Below are 13,291 nucleotides of genomic sequence, written 5' to 3'. Positions count from 1 at the left end.
AAGAGCTGCCTTGTCTTAGAGCTGTTTAGACAAGTCATGCTAGCCATCAGCTTCCTCATAAATCCTTTTCTCTGCTACTCTGGTGTCATAAGCAGGATTTTAGTTGGGTCTTCTTTCACCTGCAGCTCTTTATCCTTTTCATTTATGTTTGCTAGTGTTTTGTCCATCTTTTCCCTGTGTCAGCACCAAAAAATGTGGAGTAGCATATGGTAACGTTTTAATTTGTTTTTTATGGTCAGTTCTTTTCCCTTTATCTAATAGCTTCTGAGAGCAGGTAATTAAATTCTTTTGTTTAAATCTAGATTATTTTATCAAGTATTTACTCTTTGGCTACAGATATAGACCAATGACATTTTATATATGTGTGTGTGTATACACATACACATACATACACATATAATGTGTGTGTGTGTGTATATATATATATATATGTATATATAAAATCTGAATTTGTGAGTGGGGATGATGGAAAGAAACCTTGAATTTATGGTGAACTGTGTAGCAATCCTATGGATGCCTTTAGGGAAACAGGATTGTTACCTGTCATAGCAGTGCTGTATGCTGTTATGAAATGACTCACAGGTGGTGTCTGACTATAGGAATAAATGAGCAGCATGAAAGCATGTGAGTAGTTTATAACCTCCAGAAAGCTTCAATACTTTATTGGTATAATTTTTAAAATACTCTGATACAAGTTTGAGTTGCATCTTTCTGTTTGAGGAAAAGAACCACCTAAACAAGAATTGGGCTATTTCTTGGGCTCAGACTTTCCACTCAGGATTTTCATTTGTAACAGCCTGGCCTAGTTTGAACCTTTTTCTGAAAACACTGGGGGAAAATCTTGCTGACTCCTAAGTGATAGTTACTTGGCTTTTGCCATACTCAGCCAGAGAATATGTCTTGGAGCTGCTGAGCAAGATTGCGGCCTTGTATATTGTAGGGCTTGACTTTTTGCCATTGTGGTGACCTTTAAGGTATAAAAGTGCACTTTGTTTTCAAAAAAAGAACAATCCAGCAAAAAGTTACTTTAAATTCTACTGAAGAGCTAGATGTTTGCAGGAGTGTTGCTGAAAAGGGTGTGCCTTACTGTGTTTTCTATGTGACTCAGCTGTCTTAGATGGATGATTCCTGCTTTCTTCTATGAAAAACTACCACTAAGCATTTCACTGTATATAGAATGTTGCCATGAATTCTATTGTGTGCTCTTCCTCTTTTCATATTGTCTTTAATTGTTGTTTCTTTGATTTCTTATTCATATAAAATAGAAGGTACAGTGGAGGGAGAGAGAGAGAGAGATGATGCTTTCTCTCTGAGAAATTTCAGGAGAGGAATCTACATGTCATAGATAGGATTTACTCTCTTCCTCCACCCCACCTCCCCCCAAAAAAGTAAATGTGAAACAAAAACCCAGTGAGGTCCATTAAAAAAAAAAAAAAGAAAAAAAAAAAGGAAAAGAGGAAAAAGAAAACATACACACAAAGTCACCCTAGGAACAAGCAGTCCCCTGGGTACTAGAAAGAGTGAGTCCTCGTTTCCTGCATCTTTTTCCTGGATAGAGTTCTTGACTTTTGCCCAGGAGGACTAATAAGCTCTCTATCCTCTCCTCACCCACTTATTTTAACAAGCATTGTGGGAAATCAACCATTTGCAAACTCTCTTCCTATGCTGAATTTGGTGCCTGTTATTACCATGGAGGTAGCCTCATAAATCATTGAGTAGTTGCTTTATGTAAACTTTATTGAAGAGAAGTTGGTTTTTGGTTTTTTTGGTTTTTTTTTCCTCCTAAAGTAGAGGTGAAAAGCTAATTCATGCACAGAAAGCAGTCATAGCTTATCTTTAAGTTACAGGGTGATATGAAGGAAGTCATTCTGCCCTTCTCTTTGGAGGGCAGGGAATTCAAAAATATCTTAGAGGAGTGCTGGTACAAAGCTGTCATGAATAGTTGATGTTACTGTGTTAGCACTTCAGCAAATTTTGGAAGACAGAGTACAAACTCTGAGGTGAAACTTAAGTAGATCTTAAATAGCAAGGCTGGGATTTCAGTAAAAGGACTTGAAATTGGCAGATGGGAGCCTAAATGTTTTAGGAACTCCTGAAAGCTTTAGGATTGTTTGTAAATGAAATTGTTATGGGAGAGCAATGACATCCCTACTTCAAGTAGCCCCGGGTAGGCACCCCACGATCGTTGTCCCTTTTGCTGGTGGCTATATTGCATACAATGGAGTTGAGAGAACTTTGAAAACAGAAAGAATTGAATGGAAATACTATATGTCTTCAGAACCCAGACTGTGACTTATATCTTGTTCCTCTGTCTTCCATGTTTTGTTCTTATGTTTCTGTTTCAGGTCACTTCCCAAACAAAGCCATGCCTTCAGCGGGAACATTGCCTTGGATACAGGGGATCATCTGCAATGCCAACAACCCCTGCTTCCGCTACCCAACTCCTGGGGAGTCTCCTGGTGTTGTTGGAAACTTCAATGCCTCCATGTGAGTCTGCCTGCTGTTTCTTCATCACTGCTCTTAGAGAAACAGATGGGAAAGGGGTATTTAGAAGTCACTGCTTAGTAGTTAAACCCCACATTACTGAGGGTTTTGCAGTTTCTGTTTATGGCTTTCCAAAGTCCCAAGTTCTGCTACCAAATTCAGAGGGGCTCGCAAGGAGGAGGTGGTCAGCAACCAATCTTCTGTTGAGCAGATGTTTGAGCAAACCATGTGAGGCATTCTTGAGTTCAAGCAGGTGAAGCTCTTGGTGAGTGAAGAGCTTTGCCTGGTTGAGGGCCATCCATCCCTTACTGAGAGTTTAGCATTTGGCCCACAAAAAGGAGAAGCTTCAGCAGTGTTCCCCAGGGAAAAATTGAAGCCCTGTTTCCCTAATAAGGCTCTGAGATGTACAATACATAGTGAGAGACTGTCTAAGAGCTAGCTCTGGGGGATTTTCTGTGACATTCCTGTGATTTATCACTGGCTGATATGTTGCAGGAAGCTCCATTTATGACCATTTTCCATATACCCTGCTTTGCTCACTGCATTCATGCAGTCTGGCACTGTTAGGCTTAAAGCAAAATGAAATGTCTGCAACTTGGAAAGGCATTTTGAAGGGGCAAGGACATATTTAAATCACTGTACTTCTAAGAGGAAGCTGTTTACAAGCAGCAGGAGGCAGTCTCCACCCCAGTCTTAAGTAACTACTTTCAAATACTTGGAAATTCGCAGTGCAACTTTGACCTTGCATTAGAAGTCATCTTTTATTAGGCTCCTTAGATTGCCCCATGGTGGTGGTCACTGAACAAAAGACCAACTGTTCTGAAGAGGGCAGTGGCATCCCTGAAGGATGTTTGGAATTGGGATGTAAAACTATCAGTGGATGCTGGCTTACAGGGCTGATAACTGCTTTTTCTTTTTGTTGTTTTTTTTTTCCCCCTTCCCACAGTGTTTCCCGCCTGTTCTCAGATGCCAAGAGGTTACTGTTGTACAGCCAGCAGGACACAAGCATAAAAGATGTCCAGAAGATCCTGGGCAAACTGCGGAAGTTGGGGAAGTCTGGCTCAGGTAAAGGAATAGCAAAAAGTGCCTTGCACATTTGGCAAGTTTCCTGCTCTGGTTAATTGCACGTGTGCATGTAATTTTCCAAAGTGTATGACAATGGGAAAGTGCACGGCTATCGTCAGCTGCTTATCAACACTCTTCCAGTCCTGCAGAAATCATTTAAGCCTCTGCAAGGTTCGAGCTTTATGCTCTTTTTATATTTTGGGTGTAAGAGAAAGGGGAGGGTCTGTAATGCCAAGAATAGCAGCTATTTTGGACATGAAATTACAGTCCTCAGTCTGCTGCCATGAGTTACAATACTGACTTTCTCAAAGGAGTCTAAGTAGAGTGTGTAAGTGGAAAATACTAATTACTCTGCTAACATGTCAGAGAAATAAATGATCTACCCAGTGTGGCTAGAATTCACTTCCCGCTACGGCTCAAGCTCCAAGAGGATGTATGCTCAAAGACTGCGGATGCGGAAGAGCTGATGTTAGCCTGAAGTGTACAAATGCAAAGCTGATTATTATCTGACGATGAAGTCTTCATTTCCTTTCTTGGTTTTCAGTTTCCCCTCTAACTGTTTCATTTAGGATACTTTATTTCTCTCTTGTTGTCCAGCAGGAGTTTGAATGGCAGGTTTGAAAAGAAATGTTCTGTGTCTTTAGGGCTTGCACAGCCCTTTTTGCTGCAATAACTGACAATCCTTCCATTTTTCTGGCTCATGTGGGGAAGGTTAATGTGCCTTCCTGCCCTGCGCTGTTGATGTGATTTGTGTGATATCACACAGGAAACTTGCAGCAGAGTTGAGCCTTCAAACAGCTGTACTCAGTTATATGTTCTCTTGTTATTGCAAAGTCTGCCTCTAAGGTTTTTGGGGTACTCTTCTCTGAAAGATTATTGCTCTTGGCAGCTGTGCTGGTGCTGCCTTGTTTCTGTTGGAAGTGATAAGAAGCTAATGGTTTAAAAAGTAATACTTGCAGAGCAGAGAGCAGAGCCGTCAGATGTCTTCACCTACTGCCTTTATCCACTCTATGTGAGTGGAGCCCTGGAGAATGGGTGATATTCTAGCACTTTGTGGAAGTTCCATCTTTATCAGAAAACCCCTAATTTTACAGCTGTGGTGCTTCCAGCTCTCCATCTAATCATTACTCAGGTAGGCTCCAGTAAAGAAGATATTTGACCTGAAGTGATGTGAATTTCACATGTCTGATGTGGACTGTGCACCCTTAAAGGCAGAGACAGTATCTTTACTGCCTTCCCAATGCTGCCTAGTGCATCAGAGGTCATTCTGAAACAATATGTATTATTACTGACAGGTTGGCAGGTGTATGATGGATACACGTGTACAGAAGAACTGTGCAGAGGGTTTTTCTTGGATATATAACCCTGCTTTCTCCCCTTCAGGGCTATGCAGACTCGAGATGTGATTGGATCTGCAGGTATTAGTGCTGTCTCGTGCCTATTCTCAGCATTAGATGCCACTTTTTGTTATATAAAAGGACGTTCTTCCTTGCTGGTTGGGCTCAACATCGTTTTCACTGTGACTATATATAGACACACCCCTCTCTTTACTCTGAGAACTGCTAAGTGGTACTGTCATTGTTTTGCCTAAGTCTGCAGTAGTTTTAAGGGGGAGAGAAAATGTTGAGTCCTTTGCACAGAGACAGATGATGGAAATGCCCAAAATGAGCCAAGCCTTGACCTTACTGCTCAAGGAGAGTTTTAAGGCACTTTAAATGAGGCTCTTCAAACTCTTGTCCTAACGGGGTGGTTTTGTTGGGGGCAAATCCTCTGTGTGTGAACATTGGGTTCTCTTATTACCAAGTGCAACATTTCATGCCCTGCTGTCTGCAAAATGGCTGCTTTTGTAAGGTTGACTAATGTCATTTATGCAACTAATCGGTCCCCATCTCCATGTCCCTACTACCAAAGATGGGGCTGTTTTCTCATGGTTCTAATATATTTTTTTTCAAGTGACTGGTGACAACTCTCACAGGATTTCTCCAGCCTGTCTTGAGGCCTCTTGAAGGAGTTGGACTTGGAGGAGAAGGAAAGTGGTTAAATGCTTCTCTGCATTTTCCTTAAGACTATTCAAGTTATGTATTCTCAAATTGTGCACATCATCTGAAAAATCTTGATTTTTCAGTCCTTGTATTCTTCTATGGAGGCATAGAAGAAACTTTCTTCCTGTAGATGCAGAACTGGTCCTTGCCATAAATAGGAAAGTAGTACCTGCAAACTAACTGTAAGAGAGAGTGTTTCATATTGACATGTACAGTGAACATCAGACCCGGACATTTACAGGAGTTCATGTCAAAGTCGTAAACTGAAGCTCTCATTGCTGGGAAGGTTTGAGGGGGAGGGGTGATTCCAAGAAGATTTTTGCATAGGGAGTATTGTACTAACCAAAAGTCAGCTGGCTCATGTTTCTCTATAGCATAAAGACTAGCAGACTGATTGCAAAAATAAGCCTCAGACAAACACATCAAAGATCATATTTATATAATAAAGCGTTTTTAATGTGTAGTAGGAAGAAATCAAGTCTCTGTCTCCAGAATGACAGTCTGCCCATTGTTGGTGTGATTTGCAGGGAACAAAGCTTGCTTGTCCTTCTCATGTTATGCTCATTTACAGAGTATCTAACTTGGGTGTCCCTTCTGTCCACTTCTTGGCTGCCTGATTCATTCTCTGACAGCATGTGTGAAACTGCATCCTCTAATCTTACAACTATTGCTAGGATAAAGAGGAAGATGAGAGATCTAGTGAGCTGTCCTGTGTTACAAAAATCTGGGGTTTTTGTAGTGGTAAACCAGTCCTGCTTTGACTACATTGTATTATTGTCAGATAAGCTGTTCCTTTAAAAAAAGAAAATATTTGGGTAACATTGAGTGGAAGAGGAAACAGAAGCCTCAGGAAATTGGTGACTTGTCTCTAGTGCCCCCTCCACAGTACTCTGGGGGCACCTTGCCCAGGGAGGCAGGCTCTTGCACCCATGGCCTCATGACAGTAGCCTTTGCTTTCATTCCCTATCAGCCCTTCTCTGGCAGGGCTGCTTGCATGCTTTAGGCTTAGCCAGCCACCAGAGCAATGTGCAGTGCATCCCTGTGAAGCTATCAATTTCCAACAAGACTATCCATGCTAGCCAAAAAGATGGAGAATCCGAAGGTGGCACTCAGGATGACTTCACATCCAACTCCTGCAATGTGCTGGAGTTATCCAGAAGATCCCCTGTGTCTGCTGCCTTGGATGCTTTGCTTATTTAGAACAGCTGTAGTTGCATTTTCAGCAGCAGCTGTTGAACTTGCCTTAAGGAAGGGATGCACACACAGGGAAGCAAACTGAGGCTGGGATGTGATTGCTGTGTAAGATGAGCCACTAGGTTCTTGTTGGGAAAGCTTGTGTGGAGGGTGCAAATGGCACTCAACTTGTCTGCTAACTTGGTCAAAAGCTATGTTCTTTCTCAAGTAAATCTAGCTATCACAGCTGCAGGGAGTCTAGCCACTACCTTCTGGGAATCCCAGAGGGACCTTTGGAGATAAAAATTCTTCCTTACCAGGAGCTCTTAGCAGTCCTGGTGAATGCCTATGCTCTCGAGCACTAATTGGCACCCAGATTTTTTTCGTCAGAAACACAGCAGCTGTATTTATCTTTAGCAATACTTGCTTCCCTATGGAAGGAGGGGATCCATAAATCAGCCCTTCAGGTGTTGTAGACAGCGAGGTGGAGAAATGCCTGGATCTGCTCCTCATGGGACTGTTTCCCCCAGTGACTCTAGTATCCACGCAAGCAGTAGGGATAAATGTCAGATACAAGCACACATCCAAACCTGAAAGGATATCCGGAGCAAATGCATGCCCACTGGTCTACAGGAAAAAGGCTCCTTTGCCTGCCTTTGTACAAGGATTTCCCATGCTTAGCTGCAGGGCTGACTACCTGACAAAGTAATAACTGGGGAATTTTGTAAAGCCTTTGCTATTCCAGGTCTGGCCTGCACCTGAAGCTCTGTGGTGCAGGCAGACCCAGCTTTGAAGCTCATGCTTCCCCTGTGGCAGCTATAGTATAGATTGCCTGCCCCTCCTGCCCCCCTCCAAATGCTTATTTTACAGGACATGCATGTCTGTGCTTGACTCCAGGCATTTGTGTCAGTTTACAAAGCATTTGCCAAAGTCATTCAACTTCAGACTTTTTAACTAATGCCTGAGGTGGGACTTTTAGCATTATCTGCTCTGAAACTGTGTTTCTGTCTTCATTTCTCCCCTGGCAGAGGATACAGCCAACACAGGTGACTGTTATTTTTTCTTTCCTGTCCTGCCCACAGACCTTGTTGTCCATAATGTCTGATACCACTTCTGGTGCCAGAACACTGAAAACTAACTCTTCTTCTAACTTCCAAAAACTTCTTGCTCTGTGAGGACAGGAATACAGAGCTGATAGTCTTACGCAGTCCCAACCAAATTTTAGTGGTATTAAATATAGTGACATGCTTGTGTACTGGAAGAAAAACACATGCTGAAGTATGAGGAAGGGAGACTTGCTTAAAATGGCCAGGCACCTTACAGGTGCCTGCAAGTCAAGTGTCATTAAAGACTCCAGCTTGGACCCTGAGATTTTGTGCATGCTGTTGTGCACATTCATTACAATAAGCTTGTATGAGCTGCTTGACAAGGTAGGAAGTAATTGCTCATAACTGGGCTGGTACTCCAGGAGTCAGAGAAGTTGTTCTTCTTCCCTGCTGCTCCCAACTCCAAAGAGCTCCCCAGCTGGGAGAGGGAGGGCATGATCAGTAGGGGAGAGCCCACTTTTGTTTCATGTAGCACTTTTTTGCCTTATTTTCTTTTACCCAGGACAAAGCACTAATTGGTAGTGAGAGGGAGCTGAGCCCAGGCAGCTGTCGTGATGTGTGAGAGCTGTTGTTTACAGCCACATTCATCAAGCCCTGAGTGGGGAAACATACGTGCATGCACACACACACATATACCCTAACACAACCAATTTCGCAGGTAGATGCTTCTTTCTGTCACTTGTTACATCTCTGTCCACAGATGTCACCAATGTCTTCAACACTATCACGATAATGCTGAGAACAGCAAGTTAAAGACCTTGGTGATAGCACTTCCAAGAGCATGACATGGATGCTGGGATTGCCACCTACTCTGGGTTTGGCTGACTGCTTGCAGACACTGCTTTGCACCCAGCCTCAGCAACATTTTAGTAAAGGATAAAGTGTTAACAAGCAATGAGTTTTCATTCTGTTTTGGTGGGTGGAGATACAGCTTGCTGTTGATTCTGAGGCATGTTTTCTTTATACCTCCTCCTCCCAAATGTTTTGCTCTGCATTACCATGGGATAATAAAAATCGGTAGGTAAAATTAAAGCCACCTTTTGTGATTGTTGGTAACAGTTGTGCAGATAAGCTAGTCTGGCTGGTGTTTACTTCATATCTCTTTATTTTTCAGTGATCCCAAAGGGCATGTTTCTATTTTCCTTGAAACCAACCCAGCTAAACAAAAAAGGAGTAGTGAAATAGGCAAAGGGAAACAAACATCACCCCCAAAATTGCATCAGATCCCTGGCTATTATTCTACATACATGCCCTTCCTTTCCCATTTGTTTGCTAGATTAGTATTGCTGGTATAAGAGGAACATCAGCTGAGTTGCATCCTCTGTCGATGTTAGGCCTGGATATTCGTAGGTGCTGCAGAGACAGGAGTTTGCACTCTAACCAGCCAAAACAAGCACTGCTACCTTACTTCAACTGATTAAAAAAAAAAAAAAAGAAAAAAAAAAGGAAAAAAAGGAGGGCTGTACAACAGCCCTGGAAGAGGCTGTCTGGTGGTATGTGTTCTGCTTGTGATTACCAATGCAGTGCAGGAAGCAGGATGTTGTACATCATCTGCTGGGTGATACAAGGGTGACAGCTAACTCCCTCCTTGCGCCTCCTTTCCCCCTTGTACTAGTGACCCCACCCTGTCCAACTAAATACTTGAAGTAGCTCTTAAACCTGCTTGCATCACCCAGTTAGGCTGGAGACAGAGGAGTTGTGTTCCCAGGTGGCCTTCCCCTCCACCCCAAATATGGGCAGACACCAGCCGCTGCAAGGTGGCATTCCTGTCATTGCACAGCAGCCTGCAAATACCTGGCTGGCTTCCCTGGTATCAAGCTTCAGAGTGATACCCAAGTTCCTCATCTTTCCTTTAGTCCAGGGAAAACACCACTGAAAGCATTGCCATGTGGTATTGGTAGAGGGATCTTGGCTCTTAAGGACAAGTATAGGAGGCCAGCTGCTGAGAGTGCTTTACATTTAATGTGTCTTTGATATGCATTATCATTGCATTAGCCTTTAAGACAACAGCCCAGGAGGCCCCTGGCAATTATCAGCCTACTGCAGACTCCTGGATGTTTGAAGGACCCTTGAGGAAAGCCCAGGACCATGTGGGAGCGTGGGTAATCTGTACCTTGGATAGCCATCAGGATGAAGGAAATGGAAATTCCCAATCTGAGTACCAATGATGGGTACTCAGGCTGCAGAAGGCATTTTGCCCTGAGGCGTGCCACATTGCTCAAGCATTTTGGAGAACTCGGGTGCTCATGGCAGGCTTTCCCAAACTTTCCTCAGTAGATTTTTCTGGAAATCACTGGGGCTCTGAGCAGGGCCAGATCAGGATGTCCTAACATATTTCAGCTTTAAGCGAATGGGAGTTGTGCAGGCAACCGCAGATCTGCTAGGAAAACCCACAATATGCTTGGATGGGCAGTTTTTTTAAGCCCCTTATCACAGGCGGTGGACAAAGTCTCTGCGAATTCACTGGGAGTCCATTATGTTTTCTTTCCTAAATTGAAACAGGCAGGCTGGCAGTAGAGAAGTGCGAAGGCTGAGAAGACTTTCTGTGGCAATATTGGTCAAGTTTTGTGTGTTACGTAGTTAGCTATGCAGCTTTTTATCAGTGAGGTGGTATGGTATTTGTTGAATTATGCATTTGCACAATTATCACTTTCGCTGGAATTTGCTTGTGCTTTCCTTCTTCATATTTTGAATCAAAAGATGAGATTAATGAAACTGCGCAAATAGAAATTTAGACACAAAGGTCTGATCCAGTGTTAAATCTCTTAGGAGGACAGTCATGAACTTTCAGAGCTTTTCTTTTTCTGTAACAGCATCGCTGTTACATAACCCTGTCCAGAGGTCGGGGTGGGTAAGCAGACACGACGCAACGTGCATTGCTCTCTTGTGACCCTGGTGGAACTGGGCTCTGCTGCCAGTTCTCAGTCTGAACCTCCCTTCTGCTGAGATGCTTTTGGATGCAGGGATGTAGGAGGGAGAGGCTGAAATACCTTCAAAAGTGGAATTCAAAAACCTATTCAGTGTTGTATTAAATCTGGCATTGCTGTACTGTGTGCAGTGTCCTAAGTGACAGGAGTTTGAGCAAAGCATTCTGAGAATCCCATTACAGAAAATTAAAGTTAACTCTGCTAAAAAGATGTGAGGTGTATCACGAGTGTGCCAGCACTGATGGTAGCTGGATGCAGGGAAACCCAATACTGTCCATATTTACAGTCTGCAACACTGTTATTCTAGCAGGTACCAAATCTCTGCCTTAAAGGTACTGTTTTTATCTGGCCATTAATTTCTGTAGATACAGACATAATGATAAGAAAACGAGAATTTCTGCTCATTATGCTTGCTGCAGTGCGAGTAATATCAGCATGTACTTCAGGATCAGGACTCCACTGGAAAGTTCCGGGTGTTTTTCTTTAATCTCTTAAAATTCTTTAGCCTGTTCTGTCAATACTGACTTTTATCCTAAACTATCAAATAAAACTGTGATTGTTAAATAAACAGTTATGCCTTTCATGCTCTCCCATTATCTCCTTCTTCATATGCAGCTTGCTAATACTGGCATTGTGTTGCCAAAACCATATGCCTAATGTTAAATTCAATTTGCATTATTTTCTCCCTGATTTTCATCCTAACACAATTTCCAGATTTGTTCTCAGTGGCTTCTAATCTCGGAATCTCAATAAATTGCCTTATGCTTTGAAGATTGCATTTATTTTATTTAAAACAAGCAGGCTGAGATTGGATGAAATATGAGTTTAGACTTTTCATATTGGGCTTGGTGCTAATAATCTCCTGCAAAATCTATACTGTTGTGATCTGGTGAAAAGTGCATCTGTTCTCAGGGGATTTCCATTATCTGGGGCTGTGCTCTTGTGAAGGTGGTTCTTGTGAAATTGACAACAGTTGGGAAAAAAAACCTTGTCCACTTCTGTATTTTACTTGGAGCACCTAATTTAGATCTAAACTCCCATATCTCTAAAGTTAATACTCAGCTTTGGACCATTCTCTGTCAATAATACATTTCATTTTCAATCATATTTATTAGCTAATTTTTTCAGCATCCCTGGTAACTAAATCAATATCTACTAAGGAACTCAAGTCCTTTCCTGAAATACAGTAGGATGCAACATAGTTTTCAATGCAGTCAGGGTGCAGTAAAGCATGATGGCTTTGAAATATTGGTGGTGTTCAATCAAAGTTAATTTCTAGCTGGGCAAGAACACAGAGCACTGCTTAACCAATATCTTTTGGACGTCTGTGGAAGCTCATTTTTTGTAGCCTTTTTAGTAAGAGACACATGCTGCTCTGTTAAATATTTCTGATAATAAAATAAATGAACATTAATGTTGTAATCCTAGTTAGAATCAAATAACAGTAATTATATTCTGCTTCCTGTTGCTAAATTTTGTCTTCAACAAGCTGCAACATTTTTCATTTGCTGTCCTAATATGTTTCTTCTGCTGTGTGTTACCAAGTAGTGGTTGCATCTTGTTTCAGAGAGAGATATACATTTTTTGGTTCAGATTGCATGTTGGTATAGCTCTGAGAAGTCAGTGGAACATAGTCCATCTGTTAGCTGAAGGTCTTGCCTTGGCTTTTTTTTAATGGATTTTTTTATGCTCACCTGGCAGCTGTGAGGGACGCATGAAGGAGACAGGCTGATCTGTGACACAGACCCTCTGCAAAGCACCCAAGGTTCCAGAGTGATCCCTCCCCCCTTCTATTTAATTCTAATTTTGAGGATGGTGCAATAAAAGACCATTTCCTGCCTTGTTTCAGGACCGTAATATTCTTCTAAAGGCACCTGTTTAGAAACAAGTACTATTTGTAAAAAAGCTCTCAGAACCATTTCCTGTTGACACTGGAGGAAGGTTTCAGTGAGTCCAGTCAGCCAGAATTTATGAAGATGACCTTCTGCATCTCTGGAGGTCCTTTATTAACAGTTTTCCATCTACTTGAGCAAGCACAGCTGAAACGCAGTTCGGCCTCATCCGAGAGTGACTGGACCCCTGTTGGAAGAATGTTGTTGACCCAGTGTTGTAAGTCTGAATGCTTGTTCTGACTTGTGCCAATCAACTGCTTAGGAAAGCAACCAGCTATGTCCAACATGATCATACTTGAGAATGATAAAAAGGAAAGCATTTTGTCATATGAATCAAGATGAGGACAAGAAAACACAGTATCTCAGCAACCTTCCTCTTAGTAAAGCCATGGCTGTGACAGCACAGTCAAGAGCCATCAGTTACCCCTGCTCATCGGTGCTATTACCCTACTCGGTTTACATCCTCACCCACTGCCCAGAGGATGGAGAAAACTGTAACTGCCACAGAACAGGAATCAGGGCAATGAAGCAGTTTTTCATGGCCACAACTGTTTTTCACAGGTGGGTCCATTTCCTTCTTTTTCATGTTAGCTCCTAGAGCT

General features: G+C 42.3%; 1 protein-coding gene across 2 annotated transcripts in view; it reads left to right on the top strand.

Annotated features, from left to right (window-relative positions):
* ABCA1 (ATP binding cassette subfamily A member 1) overlaps positions 1-13,291 on the top strand; it is a 97,576-nt gene that overhangs the window by 22,845 nt on the left and 61,440 nt on the right. For both annotated transcript variants that reach the window (XM_062598928.1, XM_062598927.1), the window contains exons 4-5: positions 2,346-2,487; positions 3,431-3,549. In XM_062598928.1, coding sequence (XP_062454912.1) covers positions 2,346-2,487; positions 3,431-3,549 — 261 coding nt within the window. The remainder of the gene's footprint in view (positions 1-2,345; positions 2,488-3,430; positions 3,550-13,291) is intronic.

The sequence above is a fragment of the Rhea pennata genome, chromosome Z (genome assembly GCF_028389875.1).
Source record: "Rhea pennata isolate bPtePen1 chromosome Z, bPtePen1.pri, whole genome shotgun sequence".
Classification (NCBI taxonomy): domain Eukaryota; kingdom Metazoa; phylum Chordata; class Aves; order Rheiformes; family Rheidae; genus Rhea; species Rhea pennata.
This window is presented reverse-complemented; position numbering and strand designations above follow the sequence as displayed.